Source organism: Anopheles coustani, chromosome 3 (genome assembly GCF_943734705.1).
Source record: "Anopheles coustani chromosome 3, idAnoCousDA_361_x.2, whole genome shotgun sequence".
Lineage (NCBI taxonomy): Eukaryota > Metazoa > Arthropoda > Insecta > Diptera > Culicidae > Anopheles > Anopheles coustani.
This window is the reverse complement of record NC_071288.1, coordinates 68,132,971-68,146,839: the sequence shown is the minus strand read 5'-3', so window position 1 is coordinate 68,146,839 and position 13,869 is coordinate 68,132,971. Positions and strand designations below refer to the sequence as shown.

The 13,869-nt window shown below is 38.8% G+C and overlaps 1 protein-coding gene across 1 annotated transcript in view; it reads left to right on the top strand.

Moving 5' to 3' along the window:
- Positions 1–13,869, top strand: part of LOC131265797 (5-hydroxytryptamine receptor-like) — a 65,964-nt gene that overhangs the window by 48,325 nt on the left and 3,770 nt on the right. Inside the window, exons 3-4 of the mRNA XM_058268117.1 lie at positions 4,173–4,470; positions 7,781–7,816. Of these exons, the coding sequence (XP_058124100.1) occupies positions 4,173–4,470; positions 7,781–7,816 (334 nt within the window). The remainder of the gene's footprint in view (positions 1–4,172; positions 4,471–7,780; positions 7,817–13,869) is intronic.

The window sequence follows — 13,869 nt, the reverse complement described above, 5'->3', positions numbered from 1 at the left end:
CAAAAGGATCCAGTGCAACGCAGATGCAGCCCGTGCATATGTAGCAGGCACAAGTTGCGATAATTTCGTCCCGCGGGACGCAAAGTTCACCGAGCGTAATCGCAAAATAATTTATCAAATCCATATTTATGCGCCCGGCAGCATCGGCCCGCCGTATCGTCGAGGTGATGATGTTGTTCGAGCAGGATCTCTGAGCGTCTCCGTTCCCTCGGCAAAGTTTGGGATGGGCGCAGCCGAAAGTGCACCGAAGCCGGATGAACGAACGGTTGAAATGATTTTTCGTTCGCCTCCATCGCGGACGCAACACGACCGGAAAATGTGTGAAACGATGTACTGGCGATGTTTGGGATCGCCTTGGTTTCTTCTTCTTCGTTCCACCGACTTCTTTTACAACGATGCAAGTTTTTTCCAACATTCCCTGCCTCGGTACCGCCCGGTTTTCCATGCCATAACACGCGATAGAGCTCGGTCGGGCGCAAAATGTTGCATCCACCAAAAGCTGAACGCGTGCTCGCACACGATTTACGTGGCTTTCGACGTGAGTTGTCTCTGCCGATCGAGTTTCAGCTTTCCACTGGCCAGCCCCCTCCCCCTCCTCCCTTCGGTCAGGTTATGCGACACTCTGCGGCCAGCAGAGATCGCGCACAAATCCGGCAGCCGCCTCGATAGCGCGCTCCGACATATGTAAAATATCCTACTCTGCATTCAATTTAAATGCAAATTTCTCCTGTATGTGTGCTTATGTGTGTGTGTATGTACGCGAGCAAGAACACCAAGGAAAAGTTCCGTCGGAAGCGAAATCCACGGCTACGGGTGGCAAATCCACCAGAGTGGTCGGTAATGCTGCCATCGTTGGTTCGCATCGAACCACGAAACCATATAGGATCGTGGATTAAGCGAAAAAAACATAGTCTTCAAGTGGATGTTCAGCACAACTATTTTTTTTTTCAAACAAAACTGCAGAGTAAAGAAGATAAGAGATGATTCGAATCCGAGCGCATTTGCAAATTATCAGTGGCACTTCGGAATTGGCATCGACATCCGAGTAGCAAGCTATCGTGTTGGACGTTCCTCCAATCCTCTCGAAGCGTGCAGACAATTGAACAAATGCATGTGACCTGCAGTGCGTAACATTTGAGATCAAACTTCTTGTTCGACTCGTTTTAAACAAGAATAGTTTTAGTCCTAGCATATCATTGTCTGATCTAGCACGAGCTGTTTGGTATAATCATGCATAAACAACATAGTAAATTATTAAAACAATTTCGATACACACTATTAGTTAATAACTTCTTCTAATTATTGTGCAATTTGGCAATAGGGAACGTAGTCGTTTGATGCACTCATTTGAACAATATCTGTAGCCAGTAATTTTGAGCATCTGGAGCGACGGAAACAGTTGCGGAATCAGCAAGAAGTAATCGACAGTCCACTGGTATGGGAAGAACCGCAAGTAGAATACATTAAAATAGAAAGAGAAAAGTAACAAAAGAATAAAGGAATTATGAGGCCGGCTGTTGCATACCTACCGTATAAGTGCTGTGAATCGAGAGTACACTGATTTTGAGTGGTGGAATTCCTTTAAGTCTACCATCAATTACTTGTTGCTTGTTAGGATATATGTTATATAAACTCAACTTAAACAGATGAGGTAATCGATCGAGGAATTCTAATCCTGATATCCTGCTGACCTGAAATACAACACAACAACAATTGATAAGTTTAAATTTTTCAATTTGTAAAAAAATAAGCGTGACACGCAGTTCAGTACCTGATTATGTGAAAACTTCAAATATTTAAGAGATAAAAGGGTTTTGCTGATAAATCGAAGACTTCGATCATCTACAATACGATTTATGCATAGCTTAGTGAGATATGGTGCCACCGTACATAATCCTTTGAAGAACACCAACTGATCTTTTATGAAATATAAGCTAGGCACATAAAGTGCTTGCAAAGAAAGAATTGGTTTACAATCGTCAAATACGTCATGACTTATCTTGCCATCCAATACAAGAGTCTGTAAGAGAAAAAAGAAACATGCTTTTACTGTCAACGAGCCTATTTCCCAATTTTTAAAAAATATTATGCAACTTACATTCAAATGTCTCAGGTTCTCCAATCCAAGCAACAAACGGTTTTCTAATTTATACGCACGGATGGAGAGGAATGTTATTTCTAGGCAATGCTCCGCCAAACTGTTGATGATTGTTTGAGCTATCAAACATTCCAGTGTTACACGTTGAAGATGTTTCGATCCAGCAATAAAACCACAACTCCCATTCAAGATAAAGCTATCATAATTATCAAAAACACAAACCTTGATTTCTAGAAGCTTCGGAAAAATTATTTCACAAAACGAATGCATGTATTCATCGTTACAAAGAAATACAGTCACCGATATGAGTTGATCGCTGAAGTGCCTGTATACGTTTAGATCGCATTCTGTATCACAAACCATCTCGATTCTCTGTAGGTTTGGAGCGGTGGTACGGAAATCAATCGCTGTCAATGGCGTTGAGGAATAATAGCATACTTTCCGCAAAGAAAGCTGTTTTAACTCCGGCAGCTGTATAAAGCCGTGGTCGTTTGTACGCACTTTCATATCTTCAAGCTCGAGCAACGAAAGAGCCTTCAAATTTGGAACCTCCACTAGGATGCGCTTGATTAGCGACACTTCGTAGCACCACTCTAAATCTAAGCTCACTAAAAATCTTTCGAAACGCTGTAAAATGGGTACGAATTTCTCGCCAGTGTCTCTATCGCTGGTACTGAACCGAATATGGCGATATCGTCGTTGAGTTTCTCGAAGAACGTTTATCGCGCCACGTTTTACATTATTGTTGTCTACATAAAAGCGCACGCGATCCAGTCCGCGACCAGAAAATACCAAGTGCGACCACTGGAAGCACACCAAGCTGGCATTTTTTAACTCAGACACGGTCAAGTAGTCGAAAATGATTCCAAGAATCTAGAAAACAAATACAAAAGTATTTAAAACAACGCTGTGTTAGTATCATAAAATAAACTCACTTCTTGTGGTAAATCGCCAATTCCCATCGTTTGCTTGGTAGAATTATCCATTGTGTTTAATGAAATATCGCTCAACGTTTCAAAATCGCTACACAAGAATTACTAGATGTTTTCTCCTTTCAATCTTTCGTAAGTATCTCTTTTGACTAAAAATCTAGTGTACTACGACCAAAACTATATCAGTTTTGCGTTGCTACCAACGACAATTAACAGACAGGTCGCATCATACCATGTAACGAGCCGAAAACCGTGGGAAAATTTTTGACAGTTGGTTAAAATTTTGTTTACTTCTCACGAACAGCGAAGAAAGTGGGGTAAAACTGCAAATTCGGTATGTTTCATCAAAAGAAAAAGAGTTGAGGCGTTCGAAATATGTTCTGGAGGAAGACTGGGTATAAGGCAGACCAACACACTTAATTTCGGCAATCAAAACTCTTAGGAGAGAGGCCTTGTTCCACAAAGGGATGTCGTGCCAAATAAAACAAAAAAAATCCGACGAACGACTTTATCTGTTAAATCCCATGAATTTTCGCACTAACGGAACAAGTTTATCATAATCTCTTTAGCAGTTTAAGTCAAAGATATTCTCACGAATCTGTACCTTTTCTTAAAAACGATTTATTTAAGTGTTATGTAATCTTTTTTGTAGACTTTTTTCAATAGTCTTATTTAAGCTTATATAAAACGTCACTTCGGGGGGTTCGAATCCCAACCGAGACCGGACCCTCCCCTGTACGAGAGGACTGACTATCCACGTACAACAGGGAAACAAGTCTCGTAAGTCCTTAACGGGCAGGCATGACCAAGAGGTCGTTACGCCAAGAAGAAGAAGAAGAAGAAAACGTCACTCTGGTAAAACTATATAATTCAATTTAGAAATCTGCATTAGTTTGATCTCGCATCTCAAAAAGCAAGTATGTCTACCAGTATTCCGAAATATTCTCCTTTAAAAATATTGTTGAACCCTCAGATAAGTAATCGCAATATTTGAAGAAACTTGATAAAAGCGCGATATAAAATAAAATGTGGGAGAGAGCGAGTCTAAATGAATCCATGTATCGGTGGGTCCAGAATTTCCAAACTGTTGCCCGCCGGTTTTCACTAATGACGCTCCATCAATTCGACCATACTCTTCGCAGGTACTGGGCGGTGACGGACATCGATTACGCCCACCAGCGAACCGCCCGGCGGATAGGCTACATGATCATCATCATCTGGACGCTGTCGGTGCTGGTCTCTATCGCACCGCTGCTCGGCTGGAAGGATCCGGAGTGGGAAGCGCGCGTCTATCAGGACCTCCAGTGCATCGTTTCGCAGGACGTCGGGTATCAGATCTTCGCCACCGCGTCCAGCTTCTACGTGCCCCTGCTGGTCATACTCTTCCTCTACTGGCGAATATTTCTGGCCGCCCGGAAACGGATCCGTCGGAGGCAGCAGGTACGGCTTTTTTCCACGTTCGTTCGATTTTTGTCAGTTTCGATTGTTTTGTTTTTCGTTTCCATCGTCGTACCTTCGCATCACACCTTAATTCCATCCTCCATCTCACTCGTTCTATAATGTTCGACCCATCATACGTGTCATGTTTGCTCTAATCGTTCCACAACACGTTCGATCAATTTTTTTAATCTCCTTTTCGTGAGTTGATAAACTTTTCTTGGTGTTTGATCTTTAACCTTCTTCCACGGTATATTTCCTTCAACACGCGTTTCTCTTTGTCCTCATTGTTCCATTGTTCGGCGTTAATTGTTTTTCACTCGTAAAGTTGACCGTAACGATCGTTTTCACTTGTTTGATTCCATCCATCCAAACCCACACGAACCATCACATCACAAACACAACAATGATATAATTGGTGCACTTATCAATTTCCCACTCGACGCATTCTGTTCCACAAGTCGCTTTGGTTAATGTTTTTTTATATCGTCCCGAGAAGGTTTCAATAAAAAGGAAAATGTCTCTTACCAACTCTCTCATTCTTTGGAAAAACTAATTAATTGAGAATCGGAGAAAGAAGAAGAATTTATATCATTCAACTTGTCCTCAGTAAAAGTGTGCAAGTCGTGTTTTATCATTGACAGTTTGAGCTACTCACATTTTCTCGCTGTCAACTAGAACTGCAGAATTGTTTGCTTTCACTTCCATTGAATGCACACAAAACACAATGGAATGAGAAAAACTGCATTCCTTTGATCACTTCTTTCCCCTCTTTTGCAGTCTTTGCTTATTTTTGTGAGTTTTCTTACGTAAAAGAAAATCAGATGTCTACCTTTTCATTTGTATTCATCTCGTCCGTCTTGCACTTTCTCGAAATCGCAAACTATGATCTCTTCATATTGATGACTTGTCTATTAACTGTCGTTTGTTATTCTCCTTGATTGATTTTTCTATCAAAGTAAACTACACTGTACCCATAAAGTCAGTACACAGCAGGCTAAACCAGCTACAAAAGCCATTTACTTTGTAAGGAACCCATGTTTTAAAAAAGTAAAAATGAGGGATTGTTTCTGGCACTATCCTCTTCATTTTGATGTAATTTGGCCGCGATACGACTTTGGGTTGCCGAGATATGGTCAAAATAGTGCCACAACACCCTAAACACGCACCAAAAAAGTGAGTACACAGCAGAATGTTTCATCATGTTTTGTATTGTAGTTTGCTGTTGCGTGGTATTTTGGTGGTTGTTTGAAGTTTTATGACATAAAATGAGAACGTTCTAATCAATTCATCAATGGTTGATAACAAATTCACTTATTTTTAGGCCCAAAATGGCCAGAAACTGACCTCCTTTGCAGAAGAGGTTTGATATCATCCGATTACATAAAAATGAAGGAAAACGGTACAATAAAGTAGCTATTTTATTGAACTGGAACATAAATACGGTAGTAAGAGTGGTTTAGCGATGTGAAATGGTTAGCCTTCTTGAAAATTTATCAAGAATCGATCATTTTACCGTCATACTGAATCGGATGAAGCGCATGATTGAGACGATTGTGGCTGCTGGGCCCAAAACAAGTGGCCAAACTGGTGGACAATATTTCATTAGAGGTATGGCCTATCAATCAGTGTTGAATCTATTCAAAAATCATGCACAAATTCAACTTAAAAGCATACAATCAACGTAAGAATTCTCGCAATGGAGCATCACCGCTGGCGATGTGATTAGACTCAAAAAAAAAACTAAATAAACAATTCCCTCGGGTTCTCAGAACAATGCAAGTAAAGAGCAAGAGTAAATTGACTATTTTTCGAAGGGATGGTAACATAAAAGTGTGGAGAAAACCCACGGTAGAACTGAATCCCGCTATACGCTAAATACCAAGGTGAAGGCGTCATAGTATGGGGCTGTATGGGTGCAAGAAGGGTAGGGAATCGGCAAATTATAAAAGCCAAATTGATCAGTATGTCAGCATAGATCTCATACACTATTGTTAACACTGTTTTGGCCACTTATATTGCGCCCAGCAGCCACAATCGTCTCAATCATGCGCCACATCCGGTTCGATAAGACGGTAAAACTATCGTTTCTCGATCAAATTGCAACACCGTCCTCGTTTTTCCGTTGCTAAACCACTCTAGCTACTGTTGTTTGGTTTATATTGAGTAAAATAGCATCTTCATACTAACTTGTTGCTACATTTTCGAACAATTGGATGATATCAAACCTCTTCTGCAAAGGAGTTCCGCTTCTGGCCATTTTGGGCCAAAAAAGAAGTGAATTTGTTATCAATCACATTTGAACTGAATTAAAACGTTCTCATTTTATGTCATAAAACTTCAAACAACCACCAAAATACCACGCAACAGCAAACTACAATACAAAACATGATGAAACATTCTGCTGTGTACTCACTTTTTTGGTGCGTGTTTAGGGTGTTGTGACACTATTTTGACCATATCTCGGCAACCCAAAGTCGTATCGCGGCCAAATTACATCAAAATGAAGAGGATAGTGCCAGAAACAATCCCTCATTTTTACTTTTTTAAAACATGGGTTCCTTACAAAGTAAATGGCTTTTGTAGCTGGTTTAGCCTGCTGTGTACTGACTTTATGGGTACAGTGTATTTTCTCAGTTTCAATTTTGAAGATTAAAGTCACTTTCATAAACATTCCTTTCCAACTAGCTCAGATTGCATGTTTTCATTTTTCGATCAATAGATTGTCTACTTTCAGAATTATATGTATAATTTTCATGTTGTGAAAACTTTAATTTTGTAACACATGCCCTCAAGGCTTGTTTGTAGCTTGTTTCTTGTGTCATATATTCTGTACTCAATGCATATTTATCTTGCTGTGTATCCTCTAAATAATTGTTATTATTGCTCGAGCTAATCATCTTTCACATACTATGTAGACTGAGATAAGAATACAATCTGTTCTTAAACATTGTTGTTCTCTCGGCATTGTCGCCTTTTATATTTTACCTGTGTTCATTACTGTTTTTTATCCAGTGATAAATTTATTCAATAGATTTGAAGCCTTTTAATCCACTTCAATCTAAGGTTAAGCCCAAAACACCATTTAAAAAAAGTAGCACCGAATTTGCCAGCAAAGAAAACATAACCATTTTAGGTGTCATTCAGATTGATTCAGTTGTTAGCTAACTTCACCTGCAATTTCCACACTTCCTATGTATTTGAAAATCAACAGTGACTTTGGGGAGTTATCATCGTTTCTTCGCTACTCCCATCATCAACGAAAACCGTTACTATGCGTAATGCTAATTATCTTCGTTTTATACACACACAGGGAAGAACAATAGTGCAATTGATACCAAAACCTTTAGTAAGTATTTCGGTTAGTTTTATTTATTTTCGTTTTACTAATTTGATTGTCGGAGTGGATTGATCCTTTCAATGGCTTATGTGTTCGTCCGTCGGTTTGAGCTCTTTATATTTAGTTCATGTTTTGATCATTTGATGTCATAGACCAGCTTTTACTTGCGTTTTATGTTTAGTTTTGACTATCATTTAACTTTTATATGAAATTTAAGAACATTAGTAGCAATTAGAGATATTTTCAATGGATGATTTTCTTTTGTTTTGTCTTTGGTTTCGTTTGAATTTGACAACTGTGTGTTCCAGCGTGATTATGTGTCAAATGTGTGTGATAAATTCCAACCTAGAAAGATAAAACCGAAACACATTGATCATCAAAATTAGCCAACAGACCCACTCACTGACCCATTCATCGGTTTCATTGCAATGATAAACTCATTCACACCGACATCTAGTTGATCCATCGGTGTCACGTCTTTGACCAAACCGTAGCTCCCCGTTTTGCATCTCGCCACCACGCCAAACTCGTTCGGTGTGCGTGTGTGTGTATGTGTGACCACCCGATCGTGTAGAGCTTTTCCGACCGGTAGTAGCAGTAGCGAAAAACATCACCTTATCACCGTTTTCACCTCACTTTGGCGAAGATGGCCTGTTGTTGTGAACGGATATAATTTCCGTAGCAAAGGCAAAGGCCAAGCTGGCCGACAGCACCATTCGATAGCGAGTAGCATGTAGTGAAGTTAGGTGAAATCTCCATAGAAACGTTCACCGTACAAGGTATACGCACTTGGTTGGCAGACAGGTCCGTCCGAAGATCGTCTGCCGGAAGATGGGTTAGCAGGGACTTATCGGCTTTCTTTTCCACCGTACACCGACTGCTTAATTGGCCTCATACACTCCACATACCATGCTTGCCGCCTCCCATTTGCTTATCATAAAATAGTGCTCACCAACATCAACCTACTAGTGCGATCGCTGCCGCTTGGAATGCATTGGATCGCTTATGCCGGGCACGAATGCGCAATTGACAGTAGTATGTCTAGGCGTCACTGTGTGATGTTATTTTTCCCAAGTGGCCAAAGACATTAGGTCTTGGGCCGATTTAACTATCCCTACTATGCAGCAGCTGGTAGAGAAGTAGCTGAGTTCTTAGTAGGCATTATCAATCCTGTTTTCTAACACGAATCCCAAACTGATTGACGGTATTAGAATGATTGATGTGTAGATAAAATCTAGTTCTAGAAAATGTTATATCATTTATCGAAAGGTAAAGTCGACGAAGATGTCCTGTTCCAAGCAAGAGATGCACAATAAGATCTTGACAAGAACTAATAAAAGCAAGCTTCAGCCAATAAAAATTAGCAAAAAATCCTAAGAGTGCTCGTACAATTCAAAGCTCACAGCAATAAAGCAGTGATGTAAATTTTCTCAACCAATTCTCGATCCATCCCAACCAGAAGCGCCCTTCGTCAGCAGTCCGTGGCGTGTGTTTAAAGTTTTACACCCTTGAATTGACATTGATTGGCCAACCACCGGGCAGCTGAGAAAACCCCTCCCCCAAAACGGGTGGATAAGAGTTTTCCTTGCAAAACGATTCGATTTGTTTCCTGATTGAGTTCCATTGTGTGCCACCCCGGTAGAAAAGCCCTCGTAGCCAAGGATTGAACATGATGAAGTTTTTCCCATTCCGAACATCTCGGGCGGAGTGTTATTTTCTTCTTTTCTCGAGTTCTCGTTTGCACCCATCACTGGAGCTGATGTTTTTTTTTTACTTTTTACCTTTACGGAACAAACAGAGTAGTTTCCGAAAGCATTGCCGGGTTAGGCGAAAGTTTTGCGCATTGTTCAAGCTTCGTACGCCAACATTTGCAAACGAACGATCAAGCTTTGAATTCCTAACCTAACTACGAACGGATGGAAATGGAGGTTGTTGGAGCATGTTGCCTGGTACAACGTGCTTACGGTCGTTTTAAAGATAAGTTCTCTACATCATCCAAGCTTTCCTATAAAAAAATTAAGTACAACGCTGGGATGAACTTTATTTTACATCGTATTTATGAGAAACGTCAGTAAGGTTTTCTCGACATAATTATTAGTATAGAGGGATTACCATTATTATGCCACTTCGATATTAGCTTTGAAATATTTCAAGAAGCGTCTTATACATATATTTTTTTATGTAGTATAATATTCATGCAAGTTTTTCCACTTGTAAAATTATAAATCCTAAATGAATGTTGCTGAAGGATTCCTCTAAAGTCCTTATAATTCGAATAGCAAATTCGCTATCTGAACAATCACAATGGATACAAAATAATGTTCACTGGAAATTTATGATTGCTTAATTGAGTTCACTGTAAATTGATAACAGTACCCTTGGAGTAAAAGTCTCCTACAACGGAAGCAAGATGTATCGCTTGTAGAACCTTGTGTACCTGCTATGTACGAGAAACTATTTTGCGGTATCATGATTTAGAAGTTGTCTACAGCAACTATTTAGCACTCAATACTTGATAACGACACCCTCCTAGGCGAAGGTAAAGATACGGAAGATTGTCATCCAGCAGTTCCCGGAAATAATTTCAACCAGGTATGCCAACTTCTTCGTTGCTTTGGTAAACACTACTCAAAAGTACTTGCCGGAGCCGGACTGTTATACCGTTCTTATTGAGTCTTAGTGCAGGTGCATCTTCCAGATTATTTTCTGGATACATGTGAAAACTATTTAAGTATGTGTAGAAGTGATAACAAGAGATCTATCATCATTTAGTAGAATGAAAAGTCTGCACAATTAACAGAACAATAACTAAACTTAGACAAGTTAGTAGAAAATATTCATTTCAGGATTGTACATTCAAAGATACCTAACAGACTTTTGCATAATTGTGAAGCATATGGAACATTGTGTATACAAGCACCAAAGATACTGTGAATATAAATACTTTGTAAAGTATTCTATTTTTTTTTGTTTCGATTTGTTCAAGGGACTATCCAGTTAAGGCCCAGAAATGTACTTTAGCTACGAACGTTGGTTGGAAAATATTTCGTCTATGTGAAGTGAAACCTAAAAGTGAACAACTTAATTGGTTATATTTTATTTATTCAAACTGCGGTCTGTTTCAACCAAGTAACTAGAATTAAATTCTAGTATTGAGTGAACTAGCGAGGTATAGAGAGTATTTAAGCACTATGAAACACAAGTATTGAAGTATTTCTTATTTGAAAACATTAAATAAACTCTTTTAATTCGATAAAATTCATCAACAAAACAGATTGGTTATGAAAAACAACCTTCCACACATCTTCCACAATTTAATTTGCGGATATTGGGCATAAACAATTGATGGAAAGCGTTAAAATATATTGACACATAAAGACAGCTTTGATCCAAAAAGCATCAAATACGCAAAGCGAATGTTTTTCACCATTTCTCATTATTTTTTACTGCTTTATTTCCCCATTTATAGGTCTCTTTTTTAAATTCCCTTTGGTTTTAACTAATGTTCTGTCATTTACATCTTCACATTGATCCGTGATTCAAAACAAACCCAGTGACCGCTTGGTAACACAATTTCGGTTACATTTATGCCCAATATCCAAAGTGATCTGTTCCACTTTGTTAACGATGTTTCCAGACTGTGGCGAGCGCCATAAATCTTCCCCGGGAAATCACGGTTTTATGCGAATCAAATCGACACGCTCGAGTAAAAATGTAAATCACGAATGGAATCGATTTGGGAGCCTATCTTATCGCGCCCCGAACGAAAGTGAACGTTCACTTGATGTGTTTTGCGACTGATGCTTGAGCTTTCCAAGGTATAGCAAGCAATAAACGACGATATTCCGGTTGAAAATGGTACTATAGAAATTTTCAAACAATCAGTACATAATCTGAAGAAGTCAAATGCGCTTGGTTTTCATTGACGATGAGCTAGGCTCCTTTCTGTGGAGAAAATACTTCAACAATTGATAGGAAAGCTTATTCATCGCCAGTGAATTGCTCCACAGAAGAACCTTCTACTGAGATTGTGTTTATTTATCAACTCTATTTCGTTGATTGCAGCCTAATTAGCACCAGAAGAACACTTCTCCTTTTTCCGACACGAAAGTGGAAGGATATCTGACGAATGCGCAAAATATCATGGTTGTCAAGGTAACGCATAAATATAAAGCAATGGTTTTTGGATCTTTATGCACTGAGTCCATCATTCGTGTCCTATTCAAACCCATTTTAATTAGTGAGTTTTCCAACAGATAGTGAAATGGACCCTATTCAGAGATTATTAGATAACATTTTAAAAAGTTTAAATCAAAAAAGGCAAATTTGTCAATCAAAACGAAAATATTCGCTGATTTATTATTGAATTTTGAATCACGCTGTTCAAGCATGCGATAAACCTTGCCTCATCCATTGTCGTCAGTTTAATTGGTTGTATTTATCAAACTACAAGGAAACAAGCTTAACCTGCGGTGGCGCGTCCGGTGGATTAAGTAGCTTAAATTACGCGCGGAGGATGTTGACGAGAGACCGCCTTTTGCGGGCCTTTTGTTCCGTTCCCCAGCACACAGGTATATTATATTGAATTATGCGAGCACAAAAACCATTCATTAAAATAGGCACCACAGCACGACGGCATGCCGTACGGCGAAATCGGTTATTATCTAGATTGCCAACATTACCATCACTAATCCAATCAGCATCAGGGACGAGCGCGTTCGGCGCCGGAAAACCACAAAAGCCCACGCGAAAGCCATTCTGTCACCAATTTGCAGGATAAAAGGATGTCAGCTAGGATAACCGGGCTATGTTTTGCGATGGGAAAGTGAAGAAAATGGTATTAGTGTTTTCTTAATTAATTTTTCAAAACTCCATCCATCCAAATCTGCTAAACTTTGATGGGCAGACGGTCGGTGCTTTCAATCAGTGCCATTCTTGCGAATGGTGTCACCGTCGGCTGACAAAAGTAAATCGGCGAACCGAACTTTCTCCCAAAAGGCGGATTATAAATGGGTTGCCTGGGGCGTGGAAGCTTCAAAAAGCTGAAGATAAAGTTTTTCTTTTAATTTCTTTACAATACAAGCAGCTTAAACGAGATACAACCGATAGTGTTTACCTTGTCATTTTTACCTTGGAACATCCAAACTTTGTCCTTTTACTCAAATTTGAACTTGTATAATCAAATATGTTGTTCATAATTTAACAAAATCTAGCAGCTAGTTTCTGATAAGAAAACTAAATTGATTAGAGGGATAGAATGAAAGATGGATGAAGTTTCAGCTATTGAAATGTTTTTGTTCAATGATAAAAAGAACAAAGTTTATAAAAACAAACATGCTACTAGCATGTTAGTAAAGATTGTTGTTAACAGTTCGCAACTAGATGCAATACTGTCCAATTTAATATGTTTTAATGTTCATTACTCAAATTGCTCTCGACAAACAGTCAAGTCAAATTAAACAACCTTCTAGGAAAACTGCCCTCATTTTGAGTATAACTGCTTGAAATGGAAATTTAAAGCAACTGGTTGAATCGAAATGATCAAATTTAAAACCGTTCATGAAAACCCATCTTTTATTGATAAAAAATACATCATAATAGAATAGAATGAAAGATGGAGGAAGCTTTGCTATTGAAAAAGTTTTTGTTCAATGATAAAAAGAACAAAGTTTATAAAAACAAACATACAACTAGCATGTTAGTAAAGATTGTTGTTAACAGTTCGCAACTAAACGCAATACTGTCAAATTTAATATGTTTTAATGTTCATTACTCAAATTGCTCTCAATAAAGAGTCAAGTCAAATTAAACAACCTTCTAGGAAAACTGCCCTCATTTTAAGCATAATTTCTTGAAATGAAAATTTAAAGCAACTGGTTGAATCGAAATGATTAAATTCAAAACCGTTTATAAAAAACCATCTTTTATTGATAAAAAAAGACATCAATTACACATTTCATTTCAACGCTAAAGATGTACATGCACTACCGGTATTGCTCGTCTATCGCAAAATTAATAATGACAGGGGCAAATTAAATTTCCTACGAAGCAGAAGCGGGTTG